This window comes from Diceros bicornis, chromosome 22 (assembly GCF_020826845.1).
Source record: "Diceros bicornis minor isolate mBicDic1 chromosome 22, mDicBic1.mat.cur, whole genome shotgun sequence".
Classification (NCBI taxonomy): domain Eukaryota; kingdom Metazoa; phylum Chordata; class Mammalia; order Perissodactyla; family Rhinocerotidae; genus Diceros; species Diceros bicornis.
The window spans coordinates 8,197,106-8,221,021 of record NC_080761.1 but is presented as its reverse complement, the minus strand read 5'-3'; the positions used below and the strand labels follow the sequence as shown (position 1 = coordinate 8,221,021).

At 43.4% G+C, this 23,916-nt stretch overlaps 1 protein-coding gene across 3 annotated transcripts in view; it reads left to right on the top strand.

Moving 5' to 3' along the window:
* The window catches only part of NTRK2 (neurotrophic receptor tyrosine kinase 2), a 350,327-nt gene that overhangs the window by 274,273 nt on the left and 52,138 nt on the right, over positions 1 to 23,916 (top strand). For all 3 annotated transcript variants that reach the window (XM_058565525.1, XM_058565524.1, XM_058565523.1), the window contains one exon: positions 5,704 to 5,938. In XM_058565525.1, the coding sequence (XP_058421508.1) occupies positions 5,704 to 5,938 (235 nt within the window). The remainder of the gene's footprint in view (positions 1 to 5,703; positions 5,939 to 23,916) is intronic.

Sequence of the window (23,916 nt, the reverse complement as noted above, 5' to 3'; positions counted from 1 at the left end):
TCTAGTGAAGAGAACAGAATCCAAAGAGCAAAAGGTCTAGAAGGAAGGAGGTAAAACAGCATTTGGTGGGGCCCCTAAAGACTCAGGATTGTGACAATTACTGAGACCCTGAGGTCATGAAAAGATGCACAGCTTCAACTTGAGGGGCTTTGTGACAAGTGGAGTCATTAGAGAAAAGCAAGGCAAGGCGGGGGAAATGTTAACTATAAAACGGGAGTCACTGGGTTATTACATAGAGTTTGCATCTCTTGGTTTTCCAGCGTGGGCCTAAATGGGTTTTAGTTCAGCAGTGAGTTCTCACCTTGGTGGTGGGGACAGGGGCCAGGGAGGGGCCACAAGATAGATAGAGTGAGAGATGACTTAGGGGGAGATAATCCGGGAGGAAAGATAAAGTTCCTTTGAAACAAGGGGCTGAATTGCAGAATAAAAGACATTGCAGTAAAATGATACAGGCAGGATGTTTAGCCTCCAGACACAGCTGAAGTTGAATGTCAACTCTATTTAATAGCTGAGTGACCTTGGGCAAGTCTCTTAGAGGTTCTGGTGATAGTATTGAGCCAGCAGGTTAGGCATGAGGATTGAATTAGAATAAGGATACAAAGCTCTTAGCATAGGAGACAATAGGAAGTTTTCAAAAAGTATAAGCTTGAATTCTGCTCGTAATGATTTCTACTAGGAAACCAGCTGCCTCAGTCAAAGAAATCACAAGGAGAGCTGAGTTTGCTAAGACAAAGAGAGCTGGTGGTCACCCTGTCAGGGCCCACAGTGAATGTTCTCATCCTGCATCTACCGAGGGAGAGATGAAACACACTGATCAGAAACTCCTTGGGGAAGGAAACCCAGTGATGCTTGTATCTGCATTAAACAAAGGCACGAATCGAAGTCGCACGCTTAAGATCGTGATGGTTAAGAGTAACTGGTCCCAGCAGTGAGGGCCAGGAGACCGAGTTCTCCTCTCTATTCTGCATCAGCTGCTATGCCCCTGAGTTGGGTCTGCAGCCCACTTCACCTCGGTCACCTCCACGCTCATGTGGGTCTGAGTTAGATCCTCTCTAAGTTGTGTCTGGCTCTTACATGCCGTTTTCTTTAAAATAGATTTACCTTACACCTTTGAAAGATTAGCAAATGCGTTGCTTGTGATATCTTGGTGGGTAGTGTAATTTAGGAGAAACAGGAAAGATGTTGGAGCAGGTGATCAGTTTGCACCTGCTCTTGCTGGCCTCAGTTTCCTTACTTGTAAAAGGGGTGTAATAATATCCACATCAAGGACCAGTGTTAGGACTGTTGTGATGGGAGGTAATCGACAGATGTCCCCACAACCCTTCTTCCCTGCCACATTTCCTCTTGATTTTGGTTGAGGTATCCACAATCCTGGGAAGTTATACCTTTCAGATTCTGGCAACACCTAGACCTCTCTGTCCTTCTCCAGTTTCTGCAGCCACGGAAGAGGGCTTTCCACAGAAATCAGCGCCAGTAGCTTCACATAGCCACTGGAAGATTCAGAAAGTGTGCAATTTAAGTAATAATCGCTGAGAGACAGTGGAAGGTGGAGAGCGTACTGCTGTGTTTCGAAATGTCATCACATGATTTGTACCGCGTCGATCACGTTCACCATCTCTAGCTTCATGCATATACGTGTAATTTAGTTCTCCTTCGCTGGCATGGGTCCTCGTTCTCTGCTTTGCCTTTGATTGTGTGGGTGAGGGAATGCCAGGTGCGATTAGGAATACATAGCCAATTCACGGTGTCTGGAGACACTCATCCTAATAATGCGTTATCCAATGTCAGCAAAGTTTTTCTTGCAGGTGATAGGAGAGTGGGAGATGGTAGCTTCTGCACGTTGTGTTGTCAGATCTAATGTAAAAGGAGGAAAAGAAGTTGAATTTGATTGAGGTCTAGCTGCTCATAGGAGAAACATTTTTTCCTTGTTCCCATCCTCTAGGCTACTTCTCTAACTACAAGTGCTTTCCAAAACCGTAGCACTGTAAATCCAAATGTACTCACCTGGATGTGATTAAATGCTTGTGTGTTCAGACTACGCACATGCACGGAAGCGCGCGCACATGTGGGTGTGTGTGTGTTGATTCTTTCTCCTTGGGCTCTGTCAACCTCTCCCTAGCTCTCCTTCCTCCTTCTGAAGGAGCGGGCACCTGGTTCTCCCCTGGCATCTTGCACAGGGCATGGAGATATTGGAAACTGCTCAATTTCAGAATCTGCTGAACTCTGGGAACAAGAGGTTTTCCATGCCAAGAATCAGGTTCTCAGACCCAATAATGTGCTGTCCTCTCTTTCTGGAAGGGAACCCAGCCTTTAGACTGCCATGAACATGTGCCCAAGTGTCATTGGCACTGCCCTGTAGAGACAGATGTCTGCAATTATCTTCCAAACCTTCTATTTATCCAGAAGTCATACCTTGAGTACCAATATGGCCAAGCCCTATGCTGGGTTGGCTGGGAAATGAGGAGTAAAACACGGTCTCTGCTTTCAAGGAGACTGCAGTTTTTCCTCTTAGAATCTCTCCTAAATTCCTTCCAGTGAGGGAAAGATAGATAATGCCTTTTCAAGCAATAACAGCTAATATTTCTTGAACCTTTCAATTTATTGAGCATTTTAAATATTTTAACTTGTATGAACTCAATAAACTCTTATTACCATTGTTCCCATTCTACAGTTGAAGAAACTGAGTCACACAGCTAGTGAGCAACAGAGGTGAGATTCAAACCCACAGCCCCTGGCCGCAAAACCTGTAGTCTTAACCACTGCACTGCTTCCTCTTGAGGTGGCTGTTAAAAAGTCAGAGGGAACGTAGTGTGCGCTGAAATTCCAGAGCCAGAACAGCGTGGCTGAGTGCCAGCTGTGACCCACACTGGAAGAGAACAAGCCGAGCAAGGGCGAGCAGCCTCCCTGGCAGAAGCCACTGAACCTCTCTGCTCCTCAGGCCAGGCTGCTGACGGTACTTTCTCCCCTCTTATGACATGTTCTCCTAAAAGAGGTGAAACATGTTTTTATTTCCAAGAGCTGGAGGGTAACCCGGGAGCGAAGCAGAGGGCTGCTGCGTTAACTTATTTATACTCTTCTCAAGAGCTTGTTTAGAAGACTTGCCTGCCCTCTTTTTACAGCAGGATTTTCTGCTCAAGAAAAGCATCCAGAAGCTTCTCCCATTAAAAGGAGCCTTGTTCAGATACCCAGAAGCAAGCAGGAGAATCGGCTGGTTAGACATGCAGGAGCCTGCCCCGCCCCACACAGGATAACCCCAAGTGCAGAAGGCAGTGGAGGGCCGCCGGCTCTCTAGCGCCCTCAGAGCATAAGGCTAGAGGATGGAGTTTTGTGCAGAGGTGGCCTTTTTGCACTGGCCTCTGACTTTTCCTCTTCCCTGGAGTCTTTGCAATGCACAGAGTCTAGATTTTGGGGGCTGAAATAAGGCTGTGGCAAATCAACAACTTATTTCACTCTTTGTACTAAATCTATGAAGATTTCATCCAGCCTAGGGTCTCTGAGTATTTGGGGATTTCTCACAGCTTATATGCTCCCCCAGGTCCCTCTCCTGGTGTTGAGGTCACAGTAAGAGCTTTGTCTCCTATGACGAGGGAAAACATTCTCACTTTCTCCTACCCCCTTAGTGCTGGGAAGGGTTGGGCTTGAGCAACCTTAGTGAGGTCGGAAGGGCCAGCCCTTTGGTGTCCCTAACAGCCTGTCACAAAACAGTTGAAAAAAGAAATGCCCAGGGATAAGTTGTGTTTTCGTGTTCCCTTTCAATTTCTTCTTTAAAGAGGACCTTGTTTGCAAAGGCTTTCTCTCTGGCTTTCTGATGAAAGGCCACAACGTACAGGCTCACATCAATGAGCTCAGGAAGGCGTAGTTAGTACCCCCATTTCGCAGAATGTGGAGACAGGCCCAGGGAGGTGACCTCTGTAGCTCACCTGAGGTCACAGCTAGTGTGTTAGGACAGGGTTCAAATTCAGTTCTATACCCAGATTCTTGACCACTGCTCCGCAAGCCTTCTCACCTCCAGCAGGAGATCTGAGCTGAAAAGAGCCCAAGGTGTTTCCCCAGGACTGTTCCTCAGTGGCAAGAAGCATCAGGGGCTGGGGTTTGCGAGGTAAAATGTGTTAGGGCTTGCCTTGTGCAAAAACAGGCAGCTCCTTCCTGCCTAGGAACCGTTAAATCCAGATATTTAGAGATAGAAGGGACCTAAGTGATCACCTAGCTTAATATTCCTTTGTATTTTTGACTAATGGGGAATTACAGACTGGAAAAATTGAAAGGCTTCCCCAGATTATGGTGCTGGAAAATTCCCCACCTCCTGGTCCAGTGTTTGTTCTCTGACGGTACAGGAAGGAAAGATCTGGTGACAGCCTGTTTGGGAGATCACCGTGGGCTGTGGCCATGACGCAAGGGGTATACCTGCACCTTGAGAAAGCTCAACTGAGCGGGACTGGCGGGTGGCGGAGGGGGAAAGAGTTGGGTGTTCTTGGATAATTCTGGCTCTCTCCTTTTCAAATACTCATACAGTTCTGGAAGTCTGCAGGTTGGGGTCACCCACTTTAAAATGGTGTTAAAATCCTCTATATTTATGTTAAGTGCTTCAAACTGTCCTGAAGGGGATCTTCTCCCTTATTTGCCTTCCGGAGGAGAAGCTCTTTGACACGCCCCCGCCCCCCAACCTCTGCCCCGTAGTCCAGTCCCGCGGCTAAGGACGCCTTTCCTCCTTGCTCTGCAGCGCCCCCTCAGGCAGTCAGTGGCAGTGACACCAGTCTTGGCAGGATCCCAGAGTGGGGACTGCCAGCGCTGGTGGAGGCATCCCAAAACTCAGACCTGTCCCTGCCTGAAGCACATGCCAGTGTTTAGATGCCTTAATTTGTCACACAGCTGGGGAAAGGCCGGGTGTATAAGATAGAAAAAAAAGAAGATATAAAATATCATACTTCCCGCCCTTCCATAGCGTAAAGAATAAAACTTGCCCCAGTGATAGAAAAAATGTGTTATTATTCAAAGACTCCTCCTATGTGGTGGCCAGGGTATGTGTTAAGCTAGAGGGTGGTGGGGTCGGGGAGGGGGGGGGGTCTGTAGGGCAGAGGGAGATGGAATTTTTCACCAGGAATGAATGTTCAGCCTGAGGATGCCCTGAGATTCTGCTGGTTTGGGCTGCAGGGAGAGGAGGGCTGCTTAGAAACCATGCCCGGCAGCAGAGCAGGTGCAGTGGAGGAGACCATGGCTGCCCAGCTCTGGCGCTGGTGGGGGCACTCTGGAGGGACTGGCTGGGTGGGGTTGCTCTGCTGCAGCATGTGGCTGGGGGGAGGGGGGCTCCCACTGGGGGCTGTGACTTGCCCTCTAGGAGAGTGAAACTCTCCCTCCATGTTCTGTTTTGTTTCGCGTTTTTGTTTTTTGCTTCCGTCGCCCACTGCTTCTCAGGGTCAGGGGCTCTTGCGGGTGCCTGACCCCAGCATAGTTCCCGAGCCCCTAAAACATAAACTCGTGTGTTGAGGGGGCATCATTTGGGCCCACAAGGCCCTGGCAATTCTAGACTGTGGAAAGCGAAGCCCGGGCACTCCTGAGGCTGTAGAGGTACCCCTGTGGTGAAGCGTCTTTCCCTCCTCTTTATGCGAGGTCAGGCAGCGCCTTTCAGCACCAGGCGCTGATGGGGGACAAAGGGCCCCCCGAGGCAGAGCTGAGGCCCCAGCAAACCTTCTGCGTCCTCCGCAGGGCGCATGGACCTGACGCCGTGCTCATGGCCGAGGGGAGCCCGCCGGCGGAGCTGACCCAGTCGCAGATGCTGCACATCGCCCAGCAGATCGCCGCGGGCATGGTCTACCTGGCGTCCCAGCACTTCGTGCACCGAGACCTGGCCACTCGCAACTGCCTGGTCGGCGAGAACCTCCTGGTGAAGATCGGGGACTTCGGGATGTCCCGGGACGTGTACAGCACTGACTACTACAGGGTGAGTGGCTGCGCCCAGGGGGGAGGCCCTCCTTGCATTCGTTTGCGAAGGCTGCCGTAACAAAATACCACAGACTACGTGGCTAAACAACAGAGATTTATTTTCCCACAGTTCTGGAGGCTTGAAGTCCGTGATCAGGGTGACTGCGTGGTGATTTCTTCTAAGGCTTTTCTGCTTGGGTCCTAGACGGTGCCTTCTCTCTATGCCGCACGTGATCTTTTCTCTGTGCACTCATGCGTCCCTGGTGTTCCTCTTTCCTCTTATGATGACACCAGTCAGACTGGATTCGGGCCCACCCTAACGGCCTCACTTTAACTTAATCACCTCTGTAAAGGCCCTGACTCCCAATACAGTCACATTCTGAGGTGCTGGGGGTTAAGGCTTCAACACATGAATTTGAGAGGAACACAATTCAGCCCATAAGACTTATCCTGCTCTTTCCATGGCTCTCTAGAGCAGTGTATCATATCTCCAAGACAATTCTGCCAGGGGAACCCAAGGGCTTGGGGGGATTCCTGTTGGGCACGAGGTTAAAGGATTTCGAGGTTTGGATTTGATTCTGTGAAATTATGCCTGCTGCCTTTGTTTGAGGTTTGACCTAAGATGACCTTGTTCACATAAATAATAGTACACTAGACCTTGGAAATTCCCACACAGAACCTTCTTGGTTGAAAGTGGATTAGCTGGTGGCCATCTTGGTGAGATGCAAGTGGTTCTGTCCTGCCTGCTCCTGAACACTCTACCCCAGGCAGTTTCCCCCATTAGAGGCGCTAAGGGCGAGAGTTATAGACAGGAATTCAGATCCACTGATTACCTGGAATTGGCCCCCTTGGCATGTTAGATTTGTTAACTGAGATCTTGGAACTTGGGTATGAGAGAAGAGGGACACGTCTGGAAACCTTAAGTCCTGATATTCTAAAATGAAGATTTGAGGTAGAGTTCTACCACCTCAAACTCTCAGTTTGGTTTTCTTGTTGTTTTGCTTGACTTTCAATGGGAGAGGAAGAAAACAGGAAGGAAAAGGAATAAACGTGCTGTATGTATAGAGCCTAAGAGGATGAAATATATAACTCGACTAACTTTTATAATAGGGTAGGGCTAGTGAAGAAAATGTGTCTCCTCCCCTTTGCTCTTCCCTGTATAATTTATTTTTGAGGAGGAAGCTTTTCAGTTTATTTCTTAGACCCCTCCTGCAGCCCCACTCACCTCCAATACCTCTGCATCTCAGCTGAGCCAACTTTGCTGCAATTAGTCTAAGAAAATGAATCCCTTCTTCTGTAGATTTTTTGTGGGGTTTTTTCCTTTGTCATCTTAATAAGCACTGTCCATATTTTGTGGGGAAGAAGGAGTGGAGACCAAATTGAAAAGGGTTCTCTTGGGTGTATTTGTAGGAAATGTGGGCATAGTCTTAACTTCAAGAGTTCAAAATGCAGCTTCAAAGCATCTGTCCTGACTCTAACAATGTCGTTTGTTCTAGATGTCTAAGATGTGGAGAAAGATTTTACCTACCAATGGGTGCATCTCCTCTGTTAGCTCTGCTGCCTGGGCAGGAGGTGGGGGTGTCTCCCTGTCTCAGGAGACAAAGAAACACATGGGTGCTTCTCAAAGGAAACCTTTGCTGATCTTGATGAGCATCTAAGGGAGAAACATGTGGCCCAAGCAACAGCTTCCTCTTTAGCAGTAAGTTAATAAAGGTTTCAGAGGGCCTGACACAAAATATGTGCTCAAAAAATGTTTTCAAACTTATCATTATCCAAATTGATAAAGTTATGATTCATTCCCAAAGCCAAGATGAACTAGGTGGAACCCAATGTCCTCTTCTACTATCTCTAGAAAAATAAATCAGAGGAAAAACACTGAAAAGTTCAACAATAGGAAGATAAATCACCCAATTAAAAAATAGGCAAGACATTTAAGTAGAGGTGTCTCCAAAGAAGATATACAAATGGCCAATAGCACATGAAAAGATGCTCAACGTCATTAGTCACCCGGGAAATGTAAATCAAAACTACAAAGAGATTAACACTCCACACCCACTGGGATGGCTGTAATAAAAAGACAGACAATAACCAGTGTTAACCAGGATGTGGAGAAACTGGAACCCTCATAAACTGCTGATGGGAATGCAAAGTGGTGTGGCTGCTTTGGAAAACAGTTTGACAGTTCCCCAAAAATGTTCAACACGGAGTCACCATATAACCAGCAATTCCACTCCTAGGTGTATACCCAAGAGAAAATCATACGTTCACATAAAAAACTTGTATGTGATTGTTCATGAGAGCATTATTCATAATAGCTAAAAAATGGAAACAACTTAAATGTCCATCAACTGATTTATGGATAAACAAAATGTAGTAATCTATATAATGGAAAATTATTCATCAATAAAAAGGAATGAAGTACTGATTTGTGCTACAACATTGACGAACCTTGAAAACATTATGGTAAGTGAAAGAAGCCAGACTCAATAGTTCACATATTATATGATCCCATTTTTATGAAATGTCCAGATAGGCGAATACATGGAGACAGACAGTAGATTAGTGGTTGCCTAGTGCTAGGGGAGTGGAGAATGATGAGCGACTAGTACTGGTTATGGAGTTTCTTTTTGGAGTGATGAAAATGTTCTAGAATTGTATAGTGGTGATAGTTATTTAGTATATTTGTAACTATACTAAAAACCACTGAATTGTTTACTTTAAAAGGGTAAATGTTGTGGTAAATAAATTATATCCAAATTTTAAAAAGCCTGAAAAGGAAAATACTAGCAAAATAGTCACCATCATTATGAACATAAGTTAGTCTTGGTCATTTAAACATTATAAAAACACTTTCATTTGTCATTTACCATATTTTCTTACCATTTGCTAAAAAAAATTCTCCATTTTTTCCTGAAGTACTTTCCTCTGAATTGATTGGAGGAAATAATGATTCCCAGTTCCTTTATTTGTTAAATGTTGTTGGAACTATCACAGTCATTAACAAATGTGCTTCAGATGACATATTTATTTAACCCCCTCCTCACGGTCACTGCTCAGTTGCAGCTGCAGTGTTTGTGTGTTCACTTGATTGGTTGTTGTTCCCACTGAGGATGAGGAAAAAGAACCAGCCTTATGTCAACCTCTGTTATAGGTGGAATGGGCAGCAGGGGCTAGGAAAGTGGGTGATGGATGAAAGACCTGACAATTTGGTAGTAGCCTTGGAAAACAAAGAAATGATGACTTTTATTTTGCCTTCCCTAAAATCTGAAAATGATTGTCCACTTTTTGGTTCCATGAAAATTTTTGTCATCATAGAACTCGTTTGTGGAATATTTTTGCTTATTGAAAGATCAAAAACTTATCAGTGGGGTCCATTCTGTTGACTTGCCTGATGGACAAGCAGAAACCGTTGCTGTGTTTGCAGGTGAACTCCAGTGCACCTTGCAGTAGCCGTTTCCCCGCACACTCTTGCTTTCACGTTAGTTATCCACCTGTCGGATCATGTATAGGCTTAGCGTTAAACCCTTCCCCTCCATGGTGTCTCTTCATCTTCCCTGTTACAGCAGCTGGGGAATGTGTTCTCCTTACAGTTCGGGTTTCTCATTTGCCAGCACCTTAACTAAGTTTTTCCTCATTGTTCTCTTCCTATCCTCTCCAAAAGCTTGCATCAAATCCCACGGTGCAGAGCTGCTATAGCTGATGTGGGCTGTCATCACCGCTGTTAAAAATCCCTTCTGCCGTGGTCATGAGGGAGAATTTTTGTGTTAACCAAGGCTGTATTCTGTGGAAGGGCAGTGATTGGGCCCAGAGTCAACTAGATTGAGGAGAAACATGTTCCTTGTCTTTAAGCAAGAACCAGTTCCAGTGGCAGCCTGAGCCTTCTGCTCGCGGTGGCTTGTGAGCAGCCTTGTGGGGTGGCCACGGCTCTGCGCAGTCAGTGGCGGGAGAGGCGGGTGGCAGCTGTTCCTCCATCGTGGAGGAGCTGGCAGCACCGGGAGATGGCTGCCTCCAGGCTTCCACCCTGCTGCAGCTGAGCTAATTATATCTTCCCAATGAAGGGAGAAATCGGAACACTACATTTGCATTGAAACCAGCCTGATATGGCGGGTCCAAAATTACTCTAGCATTTATGTTCTCTGAATTGTTTTAATTAGCAGCTCCGCAGTACCAGTCTTTTATTTCGTTTTTATTCCTTCTCTCCACTGGCAAAACCTGACATGTAGGAAATATCTGAAACAGATTTCATCACATTCTGCCTGTCAGGGACCTAGGATCTCACTCTATTTGGTCATTACTGTGCCACTGTGGGTCCACTGACATTTTATTAATGTGCACTTTGGTGGTTTTCACTATTTGGTTCCAACATGTGCTTAAAATGAATAGGATCTGTTGATGAGAAGAGAGCCCTAGTCATCTGAAATCCTAGCTTTTAAGTCTTGTTCTCCTCTGGCTTTAGTTTTATGTTGGGGTGGTAAGAAATTCTATCCTTTAATTCATCTTCCACTTAAGAAGAAAAGAAAAAGAGCAGAATAGGCAAATTGATTTATGATGGATATTTAAAGAAGCAAATGAAAATAACTTGGCTAAGCAAGGCCATGGTCAGCATCCTAAAGTGTTGACATGATATCAGCACCAAGTCCAGGAAATCACCTGTAGGTGCTCCACACCAGACTGTAAACTTCAGGGCTGTACTATCCTCAGCTGAGATGACAGGGAGCAGAAAGAACTGATTTGAACTTCAGTACCTTTCTCCTTACCCTGCCCACCTGGGGTAAGAGGGTTATGAACTGGAACCACAGGAGAGCAGAAAAGGCTCAGGTAACTTAAGAACTGGACAAGCACATAGGAAATAATCAAGAGTTAACTTTCATCCCCTGGTCTTTGAAAAAAATGTGTTTATTTTTTAAGGAATATTTTCATGTAGTGTGAAGATTTCTAGATAGAAATATAAATAGATAACTAGAAGATAGGTAGGTAGGTAGATAGATAGATAGATAGATAGATAGATAGATAGATAGATGATAGATGATAGATAAATGGTAGATAGATAGATGATAGATAGATAAATGGTAGATAGATAGATAGACAGATAGATAGATAGATAGATAGATAGATAGATAGATAGATAGATAGATAGTTGATAGAGAGAGAGATCTTGACTCATTCTACGCATGTTTTTAGTGTGTTGTTGTGTGAAGTGCCAATGCCGTTCCCTCTGTGAGGAGCAGCATTGCAGCTGCTTGGTGAATGCCTGCTAATTCTTGAGGCAATTCCAGTTTCACCTGCCCCTGACTTCCTCCAAGCAGAGTAATTGCTCACAAATCTGTGATCCCTCAATATTTTGTATAAATAGGCATTACAGCATACAGCATGTGGCATCGTGGAAGATTGTCCACGTATGCATCTTCTCACTAATATGAGAGCAGGGAGAGAACAAGTTGTATATATCTTTGTATCTGCACAGACCAGCAGAGTGCGCGGTACATACCAGGTGGTCAATAAATGATTGCTGAGCAGAACACACATCAGGAAAAGCCTTTCTGAGTGAGTCTTTTTAGCCCTGTAGATGAATACAGAAGATACTCAGATTTGCAGATGGCTTCTGGCTCTGAGACTAGGAGCACTGACTTCAGGAGATAAAGCTTAGGATGTAAGAATGTCTTTATTTCAGATAATTTCTTTTCAGTAGAGATCCCAGAGCTAAAACTCATTTGCATTTATACTATAGTAGAAAAGCTTTCTCTGGTATATTCTGTCTAGAACCCTTGAAACCAGGCACAGTGTTTACTTTAAGAGGCAATGCAATGCCTTCCTGAAAGAGGAATGTCCTCTATGTCATTAACTCTCTTTTGCATGTGTCATTTCCTTATTTTCCCCCTTAATATACAACACTGACACAGTGACTCTTAACTTTCACATGAACAATTATAGACCTTTCTGTTTGCATTCTTTTGATTAAAGTGGCCCCAGAAACATAAGATGTTGTTTATTTTATGAAATCATCTTCAATTTATGCCTCATACATAAATTAGAGAGAGCACAGTTCAGAGGAACCTGTCTGCGGGGGAGAAATCAGAACATTGAGTTCAGACTAATTCTATATTAAACTAGATTTGCATAAATTGTTTCAAGATTCTAAATTGGTTTAATTTGTATTCAAGCCTTCCTAGGAACCTTTTGCATATGCTTTGGAGTTGCAACAGCGTGAGTGCAAGTGTCCTTTCATTCATTCATTCGTTTATTCAGTACACCTTTTTGAAACAACTACTGTGTGCTAGATGCTGTACTAAAAGCATCCAGATAAAAAAAGCCACATGGGCTGTGACTTGGAGGAGTTCTTGGACATTTCAATACAATGTAATGAATGCTGTAGTAGAGACATGTACTGGGAACCATAAAGAGGAAGCCACCAGCCTACTTTGGGAAATCAGAGTAGGGCTCACAGAGACATGACATTTGAGCTGGTATTTAAGATGTGAACCCCAGATTGTACTATTGGCAAGAAGGTCCTGGGCCACAAGGAGAGGGAGGCCTTCTTGGCATAGGAGGTAGCATATGAAAAGAGATGGCAGTGTAAACATCACAGTGTGTGGCCAGGGAATGGGGACTCCTTTGCATGCATCTGAGGCTGACAAAGTAGACTATTTAGGCTATTACCAGATTTCGCAGGGGCCTGTTTGCCATGCCAAAGACTTTGGACTTGGTCCTTTTGGCAGCAGGAAGCCGTTGAGAGTTTTTATGCTAGAAAGTGACATGTCAGGTTACATTCCGTCAGCTTATGAAAATAGATCCACCCAATAGATCCCAAATCTCCACTCCTGTACGTGTTTGATTGGCCTAGAACAGCGTCTCTCAGACTGGGTCTGCGAGCTGTCAGTGGGTGTTCGTCAAGTAAAGAGATCCACGATCACTAAGGTAAGCAATCATTTTCCTTGCCTCAGAACACCTCAGAGTCTTTAATCTATTGCTGTGCCTTGTGACCTTTTAAGAAGCGCTATGGAAAGTTACCAAAGCCGGTATGGAAGAGCTGGCCTAGAGATCCTTTGTCCAGGTCTCTGGTCCCCTCCATTTCCCAACTCATTAAGATTGTTAGCAGAAGATGGGATAAATGCTCTTTGTTTTTTCAGTCTTCAGAGTCCCTTATTCCTGAAATCACTAGAAGTACATACTACATGTTGAAATTCAGTACACTTTTAGGTGCACTGGGCATGAAGGTAGGCCATAGCCCATTGGCTTGGATGGGCCAGAAGGATTTTGATTCCTCCATGTGCTGAGAGGTATCTTCAGCAGGTACCTCCCCCCCACAATATTTGACGCAATCAGGCCTCAGCTTTCTAATGCCTGTGACATTCCATACTTTTGCATCACTCAGACCAGAGTCCCTTAAAAAAGGGAGCTGGCAATGAAGAGTTAGCTGGAGTATTGAGGAAAGAGCATCAGATTGGGGTCCTAGGGGAAAGGTTCAAATCTCTGATTTCCCATCTTTAACCTTATGGTTCTGTCAGTTAGGAATGCATTTAGCTGAAGGTAGAAATATGCTACTAGCAGTGGCCTAAGCAGATAGGGAGTTGTTTTTGCTCACAAGACAAGAAGTTCACAGGTGAGCAGTTTCTGATTGGTTCAGAGGCTTTCCAGTGTCAGATCTATGAATTGGCACTTGAGATTTTGTTGGTCTTTTCCTCATGGCTGCAAGATGGCTGCAGCAACTCCAAACATGTCAAAACTGCAGTTGGAGGAGGAAGGAGGCAAGGTGGCCACGGGGAGCAGATCGTTTATCTCTGCACACCTTCTTCTCATCTCATCCTTCTTCTTCTCATCAGGAAGTAAATCCTTCCCAGAACACCCCCTCTGCAAAGACGCCTCCTTGCACCTCACAGGCCACAGGTGGGTCAAGACTAAGGGCTGAACTCACTTGTAAAGATCAATGGCCTGTTGCCATAGACAAACTAGGATTCTACTGCGGAGAAAAAGGAATCAAAAGGGTTGTCACCCTTCAATAAAAGCCTAAACAAAACTATGATTCTATTACAGGGAAAAAGGAAGCAAAAGCAAATGGCTTTGAGGTGAGCAAAATAATCATCTGTCGTATTCACCTTATGCACCATCATTGCCTCCATTTCTTTATTTGCAATGAGCTCCTGCCCTCAAAGGTTGTTGAGGACAATAAATTGAAGTGGCACATAATCATTGCTGAAAATAAAAGTTCTGGAATTTCTCAGTGGGAGATCTGTATGCAATGTTTCTTTTTCTTGGGCTGCTTTTAAGATTTTCTCGATATTACTGGTCTTGAGCAATTTGATTGTGATGTGCCTTGGTTTAGTTTTATCCATATTTCTTGTGCTTGGGTTCACTGGATTTCTTGGATTTGTAGGCTTATAGTTTTCATCCATTCAAAAAATTTTGACCATTTGTTCAAATATTTCTTCTGTTCCCCCTCCTTACCCACTAGGGACTCCAATTTCACCTAAAGCTGTCTCATGGCTCACTGAGCTCTTTTCATGTTTTTGGATTCTCTTTATGTGTTTTCTTTTGGATAGTTTCTATTACTTTGTCTTCAACTTCCATAATCCTTTTTTCTGCAATGTCTAATTTTCCACTATTCCCATCCAGTGTATTTTTCATCTCATGCTTTGTAGTTTTCATTCCTAGAAGTTGAATATGGACCTTTTCTTATATCTTTCATGCCTCTAGTTAACTTTTTAAGCATGTAGAATGCATTTATAATGAATATTTTAATATGTTTGTCTGTAGTTCTACCACGTATGTCAGTTAGATCAATTTTTTTTTAATTGATCTTTCTCCTCATTATGGATCATATTTTCCTGCTGCTCTGTATGCCTGGTAATTTTAGACTGTATGCTAGACATTGTGAATTTTATTATGTTGGATGCTGGGTATTTTCGCATTCTTATAAATATTTTTGAGCTTTGTTCTGGAATGTGGTTATGTTGCCTTGAAACAGTTTGAACCCTTCGTGTGTTGCCATTAAGATTTATTAGGCAATACCAGACCAGTGCTTACTTGAGAGTTAATAACTGCCTGCTACTGAGGTAAGATGTACTTGGTACTCTACCCAGTTCTCCATGAATCCTGAGGTTTTTACTCTGCCTTGTGGGAACCAGCACTATTCCTGGTCCTGTGTGAGCCTGGGCCCTGTTTTCACTGATCTTTTTGGATAGTTCTTCCCTAGCCATTGATAGTGTCCTTACGTGCATGCCCTGATCAGTGCTCAGCTGAATATCTGAGGGGCACCCTCTGTAGATCTTCAGAGTTCTCTCTCTCTGCCTCTCTCTCTTCTCTGACATTCTGTCCTTTCCAGTCCAGCCACCTTGATCTCCCAGACTCTCAGGTCCATCTCCTCAACTAGGGAGCATATTGGGCTCCACCTGGGTCCCTTCTCTGTCTCTTTCACTGATTTAAACTTGTCAATCATAGGACTCATTACATTTGTTTCTCATCTCTCAGGGATCATTATCCTTCATTGCCTGTTATATAGTATTTTGAAAATAATTGTTTCATATATATTTAAGCCATTTTGGATGGGTTCAGGTGATAAGGTAAATCTCTTCCCTGTTATTCCATCTTGCCAAGAAGTAGAAGACCGTTGCCATCTCTCTTAATGATGAATATGTTGTTTCACTTATAAGTGAACCACTTATAAGCTGCAGCAAAGAAAACAAGTTCTCCCACCTCTTTAGAACAGCTATTTCCTATGAAGGTTTTTTTTTTTTTTTCCTTTTTAATTAAATAACTTACATTTACATAATACTTCTCCTACAATTAAAGTTTTTCAGCCTACACAAGATCATTACTTAAGTAGAAGAGTAGATTTTCTCCATCTCCAGTGAATATTGAGCAAGAGGAAATTATCTTAGCTTCCCTGTTACTTCTGAGAGATTCCCCAGGCTCAAAATGTGAACTGGTTCAAGAAGGGTTTGGATAAAGATATGTGGGCAGAATATTAACAATGCTGCCCACTTTTCACATTTTCCCACAGTCTTTTTCCTATGGCCAGGGACAGAACACTTTGGATGGATAAATCACTGAATTAGTCCAAAATGATATTGTATATATATTTCTTAGCCATGCCTTTTCAATATTTAGATACTAAATGAGAAATGTTCCGTTCCCTAAAGAAAACCACAAATCTCCTGGGGAGAAGAAATATAAATGAATCACTCTGATATGAGGCAGTGTGATACATGTTGTGAGGAGTAGATATAAATTGATTTTTATTGGGATGTGGGATGAAATGTGGAAAATTCTCTGAAAGAAATAGGATTTGGCCTGGATCTTAAAGGAAGAATAGCAGATGGGGATGTTGAGAAACTTAAAGACTATTGTAAATGGCTGAAGTTATAATCAAGGCTAGGTGACCTGATTACAAGTGCTTCTGGGGCAGAATGTGTGCCTTCTAATTTTGACCTCCATAATGCCTGACACAGTGCTAGGCACTTACTAGGTGCTTATTGATTATCATAATTGCCTAAACAGAGGTTCTGAGAAAGATTGAATGATATTCTTCTTTTTTTTTTTTTTGTGAGGAAGATCAGCCCTGAGCTAACATCCATACTAATCCTCCTCTTTTTGCTGAGGAAGACCGGTTCTGAGCTAACATCTGTTACCAATCCTCTTTCTTTTTTTTTTCCTCCCCAAAGCCCCAGTAGATAGTTGTATGTTATAGTTGCACATCCTTCTAGCTGCTGCATGTGGGACGCGGCCTCAGCATGGCCAGAGAAGTGGCGTCGGTGCACGCCTGGGATCCGAACCCAGGCCGCCAGCAGCGGAGCGCGCGCACTTAACCACTAAGCCACGCGGCCGGCCCTGATATTCTTCTTGAAAGTCTTTGAGAGTAAAGATGCTGCCTACTGTAGTGGGTCTTCAGGATGGAAATAGCTCCTAAGTTCAAGCATAACTTGACTTCATCTCTTAACTTCCTCTAAAACGTTTTTAGAATTCTGTCCTCAAGTAGTTGTTTCATATTCCCACTTGGTCTATTTGTCCAGATTTGAAAAATTATAAAACTCCAAGAAATTGTTACAACAATCTAACCTAATATTGGATACATATGAAGATACTGAAAACACCAGGATTGATCGTCTATAGAGCTGCAGCATTTTCTCTTGGTGATCATCCCATTGGTGGGCATAAGACCTTAGTACAGGCACATAACCTGAGGAATTCTACTAACCAGAGGAAAACAAATCCTAAACTGGGCTCCACTAAGAGAATTTTCAAACATAAATTTGCTTGTCCTATCTGACTGTGAGACAAATGCTCAAGTTCTTTTCATGCTAATGGAGGTGCAGCAGTGGTATGTTACCAGGTACTAGAGAGGCCCCCACTATAGAGGCACTCCAGCTTGACCCACATCTAAATAGCTCAGAGTGCTTTCTTCAAAATCTCAATTACTGGGCCTCACCTTGGATATACTGATTCAGTATATCTTTAGGTGGATGAGGATTGGGAATTTATATTTTTAACAAACTTCTTAGGTGAATCTGATGTGCAGCCAAGTTTAAGAATCATATTGATCTTACTCAACAGCATTTACAGAAAGTAGCTAAGGATATAACATGGTCTCATTATGCTAAGAGTCAAATGATAACATCATAAAAGTTCTTAATTTTCAAGCTTCAAAAATAGGATAGGTGCTGTTAAAACTTCTGTCCAACTTGACCTATGACTTTCCTAATAGAGATGATATTACAGTACTTAACGGATTTTAGGACTTCCAATGGGAAAGACTCTTTGAATTTTAATCACTGTCGTACAATCATATCCTACTCTCCTCACCTTTGAAGCCTAGATTTGTTGAACCATGGCATTGCTGAATTTCTAAATGAAATACTATTTGAGTATCTCCCCTGTCATCCTAGGAGGTGAGCTTGGCTCATTCTCAGGTAAGTATGTCAAAGACAACATGAGGGGAGGGAGAGAGAGAGAGAGAGAGAGAGAGAGAATAAGCAGCAGGTTCAAATTGATGGGACATGTTCCTGAACAAGCCAACATCAGAGCTGCAATGCCTCCCTCCTGCAAGGAACCAGGGCTCCCCAGCTGGTGCAGCAGTCTAGGCAGACCCCTGCTGGCCCTCTCTGTCACTGCATGGTTGTATAGCTGTGTGGGTGACTGCTGGGGGCCTGGCGCTGGAACAGCAAGAAAAGGCTTGTGAGGAGTCAAACAGCTTGTCAAGGTATCCTTGTGGGTGTCTGTATTGAAGTGTCACAGTATGAAGGCTTTTTATTAGCAGCTATTTTAGAATCCTAACACTGAAATGGAACAGTTTCTTCCCTACATGGCATTTCCAGGCTGGCTTCCTCCCTCACAGCCCTACGACAGCACCAGCCATCTCCTAAGGGGGTGGAGAACATGACGCTGGGCTCCTTTGACGGTGGAGCCTGGCTATGTGGCCCACGCCCTCAGCCCTGGAGATAATTTGGTTCATTCACATGCTGCTGATGACGGGGATACGGCAGCGGAGGCTGAGGAGGATTTGAGGCTCACGCCTCACTTTTGCATACAGCACAGAAGCCTTCCTGGGTTTTGCAAGAGTGTAGAGGGATTGATGCCCAATTTTCAGGGCTTAGAGGGAACATTTACCCCAAGGTGAAATCACAGAGTGAGTTAAGTCCAGTATCAGCATTTTTTCTTGCAGCTACCACAGGTATTTGAATTCTTGCCAGCTCTTTTAGGGCAAGTAGTGAATTTTTTCTGGAAAACTCACAGGCTTCATTGTAGGAAACAATTGTGACCTTAAAAGATTCCTGTTAATGTCTTAGAGGGTTGATGTTGGGTCTTGTAAGGAAGACTAACATTTACTAGCCTCTTTTTGTATCTCAGCTTGACATGTAACCTTCTCAACCACCTTTAACAATACAGATGAGGAGAATAATATTCGGAGAGGTGAAGCCATTTTCCTGAGATGCCATAGCTCATCCAGGTGGCAGAGCTGGCATCTGAACCCCTGTTCTTGAAGGAAAAAGCCATGCCCTTCCCACTCTGTACCTTCCTCAGCACAAGCTCAGCTCCTCTAGTCTTCTCCCTGGGAGGTAGAGAAGAATCACCTCGTGGGTTCTCAGAGTTCTGCCCTTAGTGGTTGTAACAGGTCCATCTGGGACAGTGGCTTACTGTGTAGGACAAAGTCCTAAAACTTTATTGGCTGGAGGAGGAAGAGGAATACTTTACATTTCAGAACTATAACCTTTTAGATTGGGAAAGGAATTCAAAAAAAGCCAGTCTGACCTTCTTAAGGAAGGAATCAGGATTCTTTCCAGATTCCAAATCTGGCTAATATGCCAAGGACCATGGGATCAACAGACAGCAGACCTGGGTCAATTCTCACCTGCAGTATGTATGCAGTGTATGACTTTGAACAGCTCATTATACTTCTCTGAACCTTACTTTCCATCTTAGTAAAATGGTAAAGAAGTCTGTTCTGCCTGCTACTTAGTGCTGTCTTGAAGCCACCGTGGGAAGTGTAACGTATATGTATGTAAGTTGTTATTGTTGTCGATGATGGTGAATGGGGACAAAGCAGAATCCTGTGGCATGTGCTGGACTCCACCCTCTGTGTTTGCAGGAGTGCTTTCTCAGATAAACATCTCTTAGATAAGACAGTGCTCTCCTAGAATCTGGGATGGGTTCCTGGGAATGCTAGTGCTGTCTCAGATCTTTATGGAATAGTCCCAGGGTGTTGCCTTCAGGGCACATGCGTTGGCCATCACACTTTCCTTCTTTTCATATCTTCTGAATTTATGACATGCCTCCCATGGGTGTTTTACAGCCACTCTTCATACACTGTTGCTCAACCCTCCCAGGCTAGAGTGATGTTTATGAGGTCTTTGAGAAAGTCAAAGGACTTCCTCAATCTCTACTGCCTGCTGATCTGGACTCTGTGTTTCTTCTACTACACCCTTAAAGGCAACTTTAGCTGCCACCCCAGAAAGCATGTCTTAATATTCCGTGGGATACGCTTCCTTTGTCTCTTTGTGGTTGGTCCAAAACTATCACTTGTTTACCTTTGGTCCACCATTATGAGTCATAACCGTTGGCCCCCTGGGTCCGAAACACACATCACAAAGGGAAGCCATCATGGCACAAACCGCGCACTGTGGCACAAGCTGGACAGGGAGAGCATGGGATAGGGCTCTGCCCTCCAGCAGTCTGATGAAGCCCAGCGGCTCCTTCCCACATAAGGCTTTAAAGGTGTAACATAAAATACACAGGGTTACAAAGGAACACGGTTACAATGCAGTGCAGTTATAACGTGTTAAAAATGTGATATAATAACACATGGGCTTTCATTAAAACATTAAATAATGAAATTTTGTGGCAGGTCTAATAATCACTATAATTTCAAAGCCGTGAACATAAGTGATATTTTGAGATATGTACAAAAACAATAGTGTGGTATGAAAATATCTGATTTCTACTGGTGATAGCTTCACATATGCTACTAATACTATTGCGGTCTGTTGCCTATGTTAATAATTGATGGAAATGCTAACTTTTTGTTAAAGATTAGTGAAAATTAGATACAGTCCAAGTCTATAGAACCCAGTGAATTCTATCCATGGATCCCTTGAGGGTCCGTGCATTACAGGTAAAAACTCTTACTTTAGAGCATTGCAGAATAGTCATGAATGCTTATCAGTCAGTATATCAAGTCCTACTGACTGAGAGTGTTCTAGAGCATCTGAAGCGTGGAGACAGGGGTAGAGATAGCATAAAGAGCATAGACTCAGGGCCCAGACTTCCGGGCTTCAAATTCCAGTTCCACCTCTTACTATGTGACCTTGTATAAGTTACTTAATCTCTCAACACTCAATTTCTTCAGTTGTTAAATGGCAATAACCATAATACCTTCTCAAATTGCTGTTGTAAGGATTAAATGCACTTTAAATACTGCCCATCTCGTGGTGGGCATTGTATGTGTCACCTATCATTATTATAATTATATATGAACATTTAAAGAGAGTATCTCAGAGATAAATAGCATTGGAGTGAATCAGCCCTGGGCAGGGCAAGGTCAAGCTGGGCATGCACACACTGGTGTTTGATTAGCTGCGAGTTCAACCTACATTTCTCTACCTCTCAAGGATACTGCACAGGACTTTGCCAAGAGTCTTGATTAAATTAATGTACTTCATGCCCATGGCAAGCTCTCATCCCGCAAGTTCACCTAACAGGAACTGGATGTTTGCTATAACTTAATCTTGATGATCCCATACTTTCTCCATGACCCACTTCTTCCTTTTCCAAGTGCTTTTAAACATCTTTAAATAATTGCTGTTAAAATTCAGTCTGAGACAAAGGTCACATTTAGTTATCAGTTGTTTCTGGAATCCTACCTTTTCACTCTCTTTTGAAAATCATGTCAGCCTTTGTCCATCTCCCTTCATCATCTTTACTTCTTCCTTTTCTCTAGTTCCTACTGTCTGCATGAATGCCAGACTTAATATTGTCAAGGGGAGTAGGCTGGGGCATTATTTAACAATGCCTGGAGACACGCATTCTTTTAAAAATAACTTTGAGCTCTCCATTTATCTCATCTCCTTTGGGTTTCAAATTCCTCTTGACCATATTTGCTCCATCTTTTCTAGATTTAAGATCAATTCCCTTGATGGAACAGCGAGAATCGAAATAGGAATTTCATAGCTAATTCACTCAGCAGATACCTTATGTGCACTAGGAGGAAAAAAGTGAGCAAAAATAGACACAGCTTAGCCTAGTGGAGGTAATGATCCAGCTGGGGAGCCAGACATTAATCAAATACTCCCAATAGATGTAAATTAGAACTATGACAAGTGTCATGAGGCAGACATCCTGAGGGCTATCAGAACCTATACCAAGGGAATCTGAGCTGCTAAAAGAGCTCCGGGAAGACTGAGGCAGGAATCTTTGTGCTGAGTCCTGCTGCTTGGGTTACCTAGACCAAAAGAGGAGGAAAGTACACTCCAGGCAGAGGAAACAACAGGTAGGAAGGCCCTGTGGCAGGAGAAGCAGATCATGGTGAAGGAAATGAAAGATGGCCAGTGTCCTGGGCACAGAGCATGAGGTACAAGATCCAGCTGGAGAAGCAGAAAGGAAATAAGTCACATACGACCATGTCAGCCATGCTAAGGATTTTTCATTATCGTGAAACAATGGGATGCTGCTAAGGGTTTTAAGCGAGATGTGGATGGTGTAACTCTGGAGAGCTAGAGCAGCTGTAAGCAGATGTGCTAAGGGGCTTTTGCAGAAGTTCAGGAGAGTGACGATGGTATGGCGGTCAAGGGTGATGGCAGTGGAGACAGAACCAAGTGAAAAGATCTATGAGCTATTTAGGAGGCAAACATTGCTGGTGGTAGATCGGGTACAGAAAGTGCAAAGCAGATGTCAAGGATGTGAAATAGATTTCTCACCTGCATAACTGGAGAGACAGTGGTATCATTCACTGTCCTGGTTTTGGAATGGGCTGAGAAGAGACCAAGAATTCAGTTTGGTACATGTTGAGTTTGAGGTAATTTTAAGCCTTCTGTACTTCAAGGGCGTCTCTTAGAAGCAAGAGAACACTCAGAGGAGGTTGATCAATAAGTCTGGGACCATGCCACAGGAGGGACACTTGAGGGAATGGGGAACATCAGGGCAAGAGAAGGGAAGACCTAGATGTGAACACATTAGCTATCTTCTGCCACACAGATAAGGACAGTGATTCCAGAGGCCAGACCTGGGTCTACTGGGTAGAAGTTTTATGAAGCAGATTTGGCACAATGGTAAAGAGGAAATGCCTAAGAATGAAAGCTGTCACATCAGCTGCCTTGCCAAGGGATGAATTCCTTGTCTCTGGAGGGACGTGTCCAAGCATAGGCTCTCCGTCTTCCACCATGCTGTGGAAAGGGGTCATTGTTTTGTAAATTGTGTTCTGTGGGACCCAGTGATTTTGTGGAAGGGCTTCAGTGATTGTTTCTGTGAACAGCTGATTTGAATTTCATCTGCTTGTGTGTATTATAACTATTAATATAATTATTAATAAGTACATTATAACCATTAATAAAAACCAACAGAAACCAACATGCTGAGATGAGTTGTATGTACAATTTTAATACATTGGGCAACAGCAAAACTTTAATATGTTTTTGTGGTTTGATTTATACTACATAAATGTTATCAATTTGAAGTTTTAGAAATAAATTCATGCTAATTTGATTCATTTTTATATGATTTAGTTTTGGGGATTCTGTGTTAAGATGGTATTTGATGAAGATAACTTCTAAAGACCTTTATAACGCAAAGAATCCATGGTTTTTATTCTGACAATTAAAATCAGCTACCATATTCTCATTTCTACAAATTATTTTAGCCCAAACAAAAAGGATATGACAAGATATAGGTCCTCTGTGCACAGGGAGAAACACTCTGCTTCAGAATCAACTCCGATTCCAACTCATCCTACGCTCTCCAATAAGCCCTCATTCTGCACACTTCTTGCTTCTTTCAAACTTGCCAAACTTCATCTGAACTTTCAAAGGCATTGATTGTGTGTGCATGGACTATTCTAAAAAGTCTGAAGCTTAGTATCTCATTATACTTATGACATAATTATTTAAATAGAGTAAAGACCATGCCCAACAGTTTCTCCATGTCACAGAGAAGAGAATGCTCAAATGTTCACAGCTTTGAAGAACAACTGACTGTGAATAATGAAATGGCAGTAGTTAAGAGAAAAAGGGAAAATGGTAAGCAGATCAGGGAAACCCAGAGAACATTTGATTCAGTTTTTTACCAGATGACTGCTTCACTATTCTCCAGACTCAGCAAAACTCACCAACTTTGCAGCAGAGAGAACATTAACCCAAGGACACACTTGGCCATAACAGCCTTCCCTAGTTCTCATTCAGTGCTAGAACACCCAGTGTGTCCTCAAATACTGCTGCTGAAGTGAATGAAAAGTAAATAGGAATATGGTAGTCTATTTCAGTCCCTTGCTTAACATTCCAGGTTCTTCATTCCCAAAGG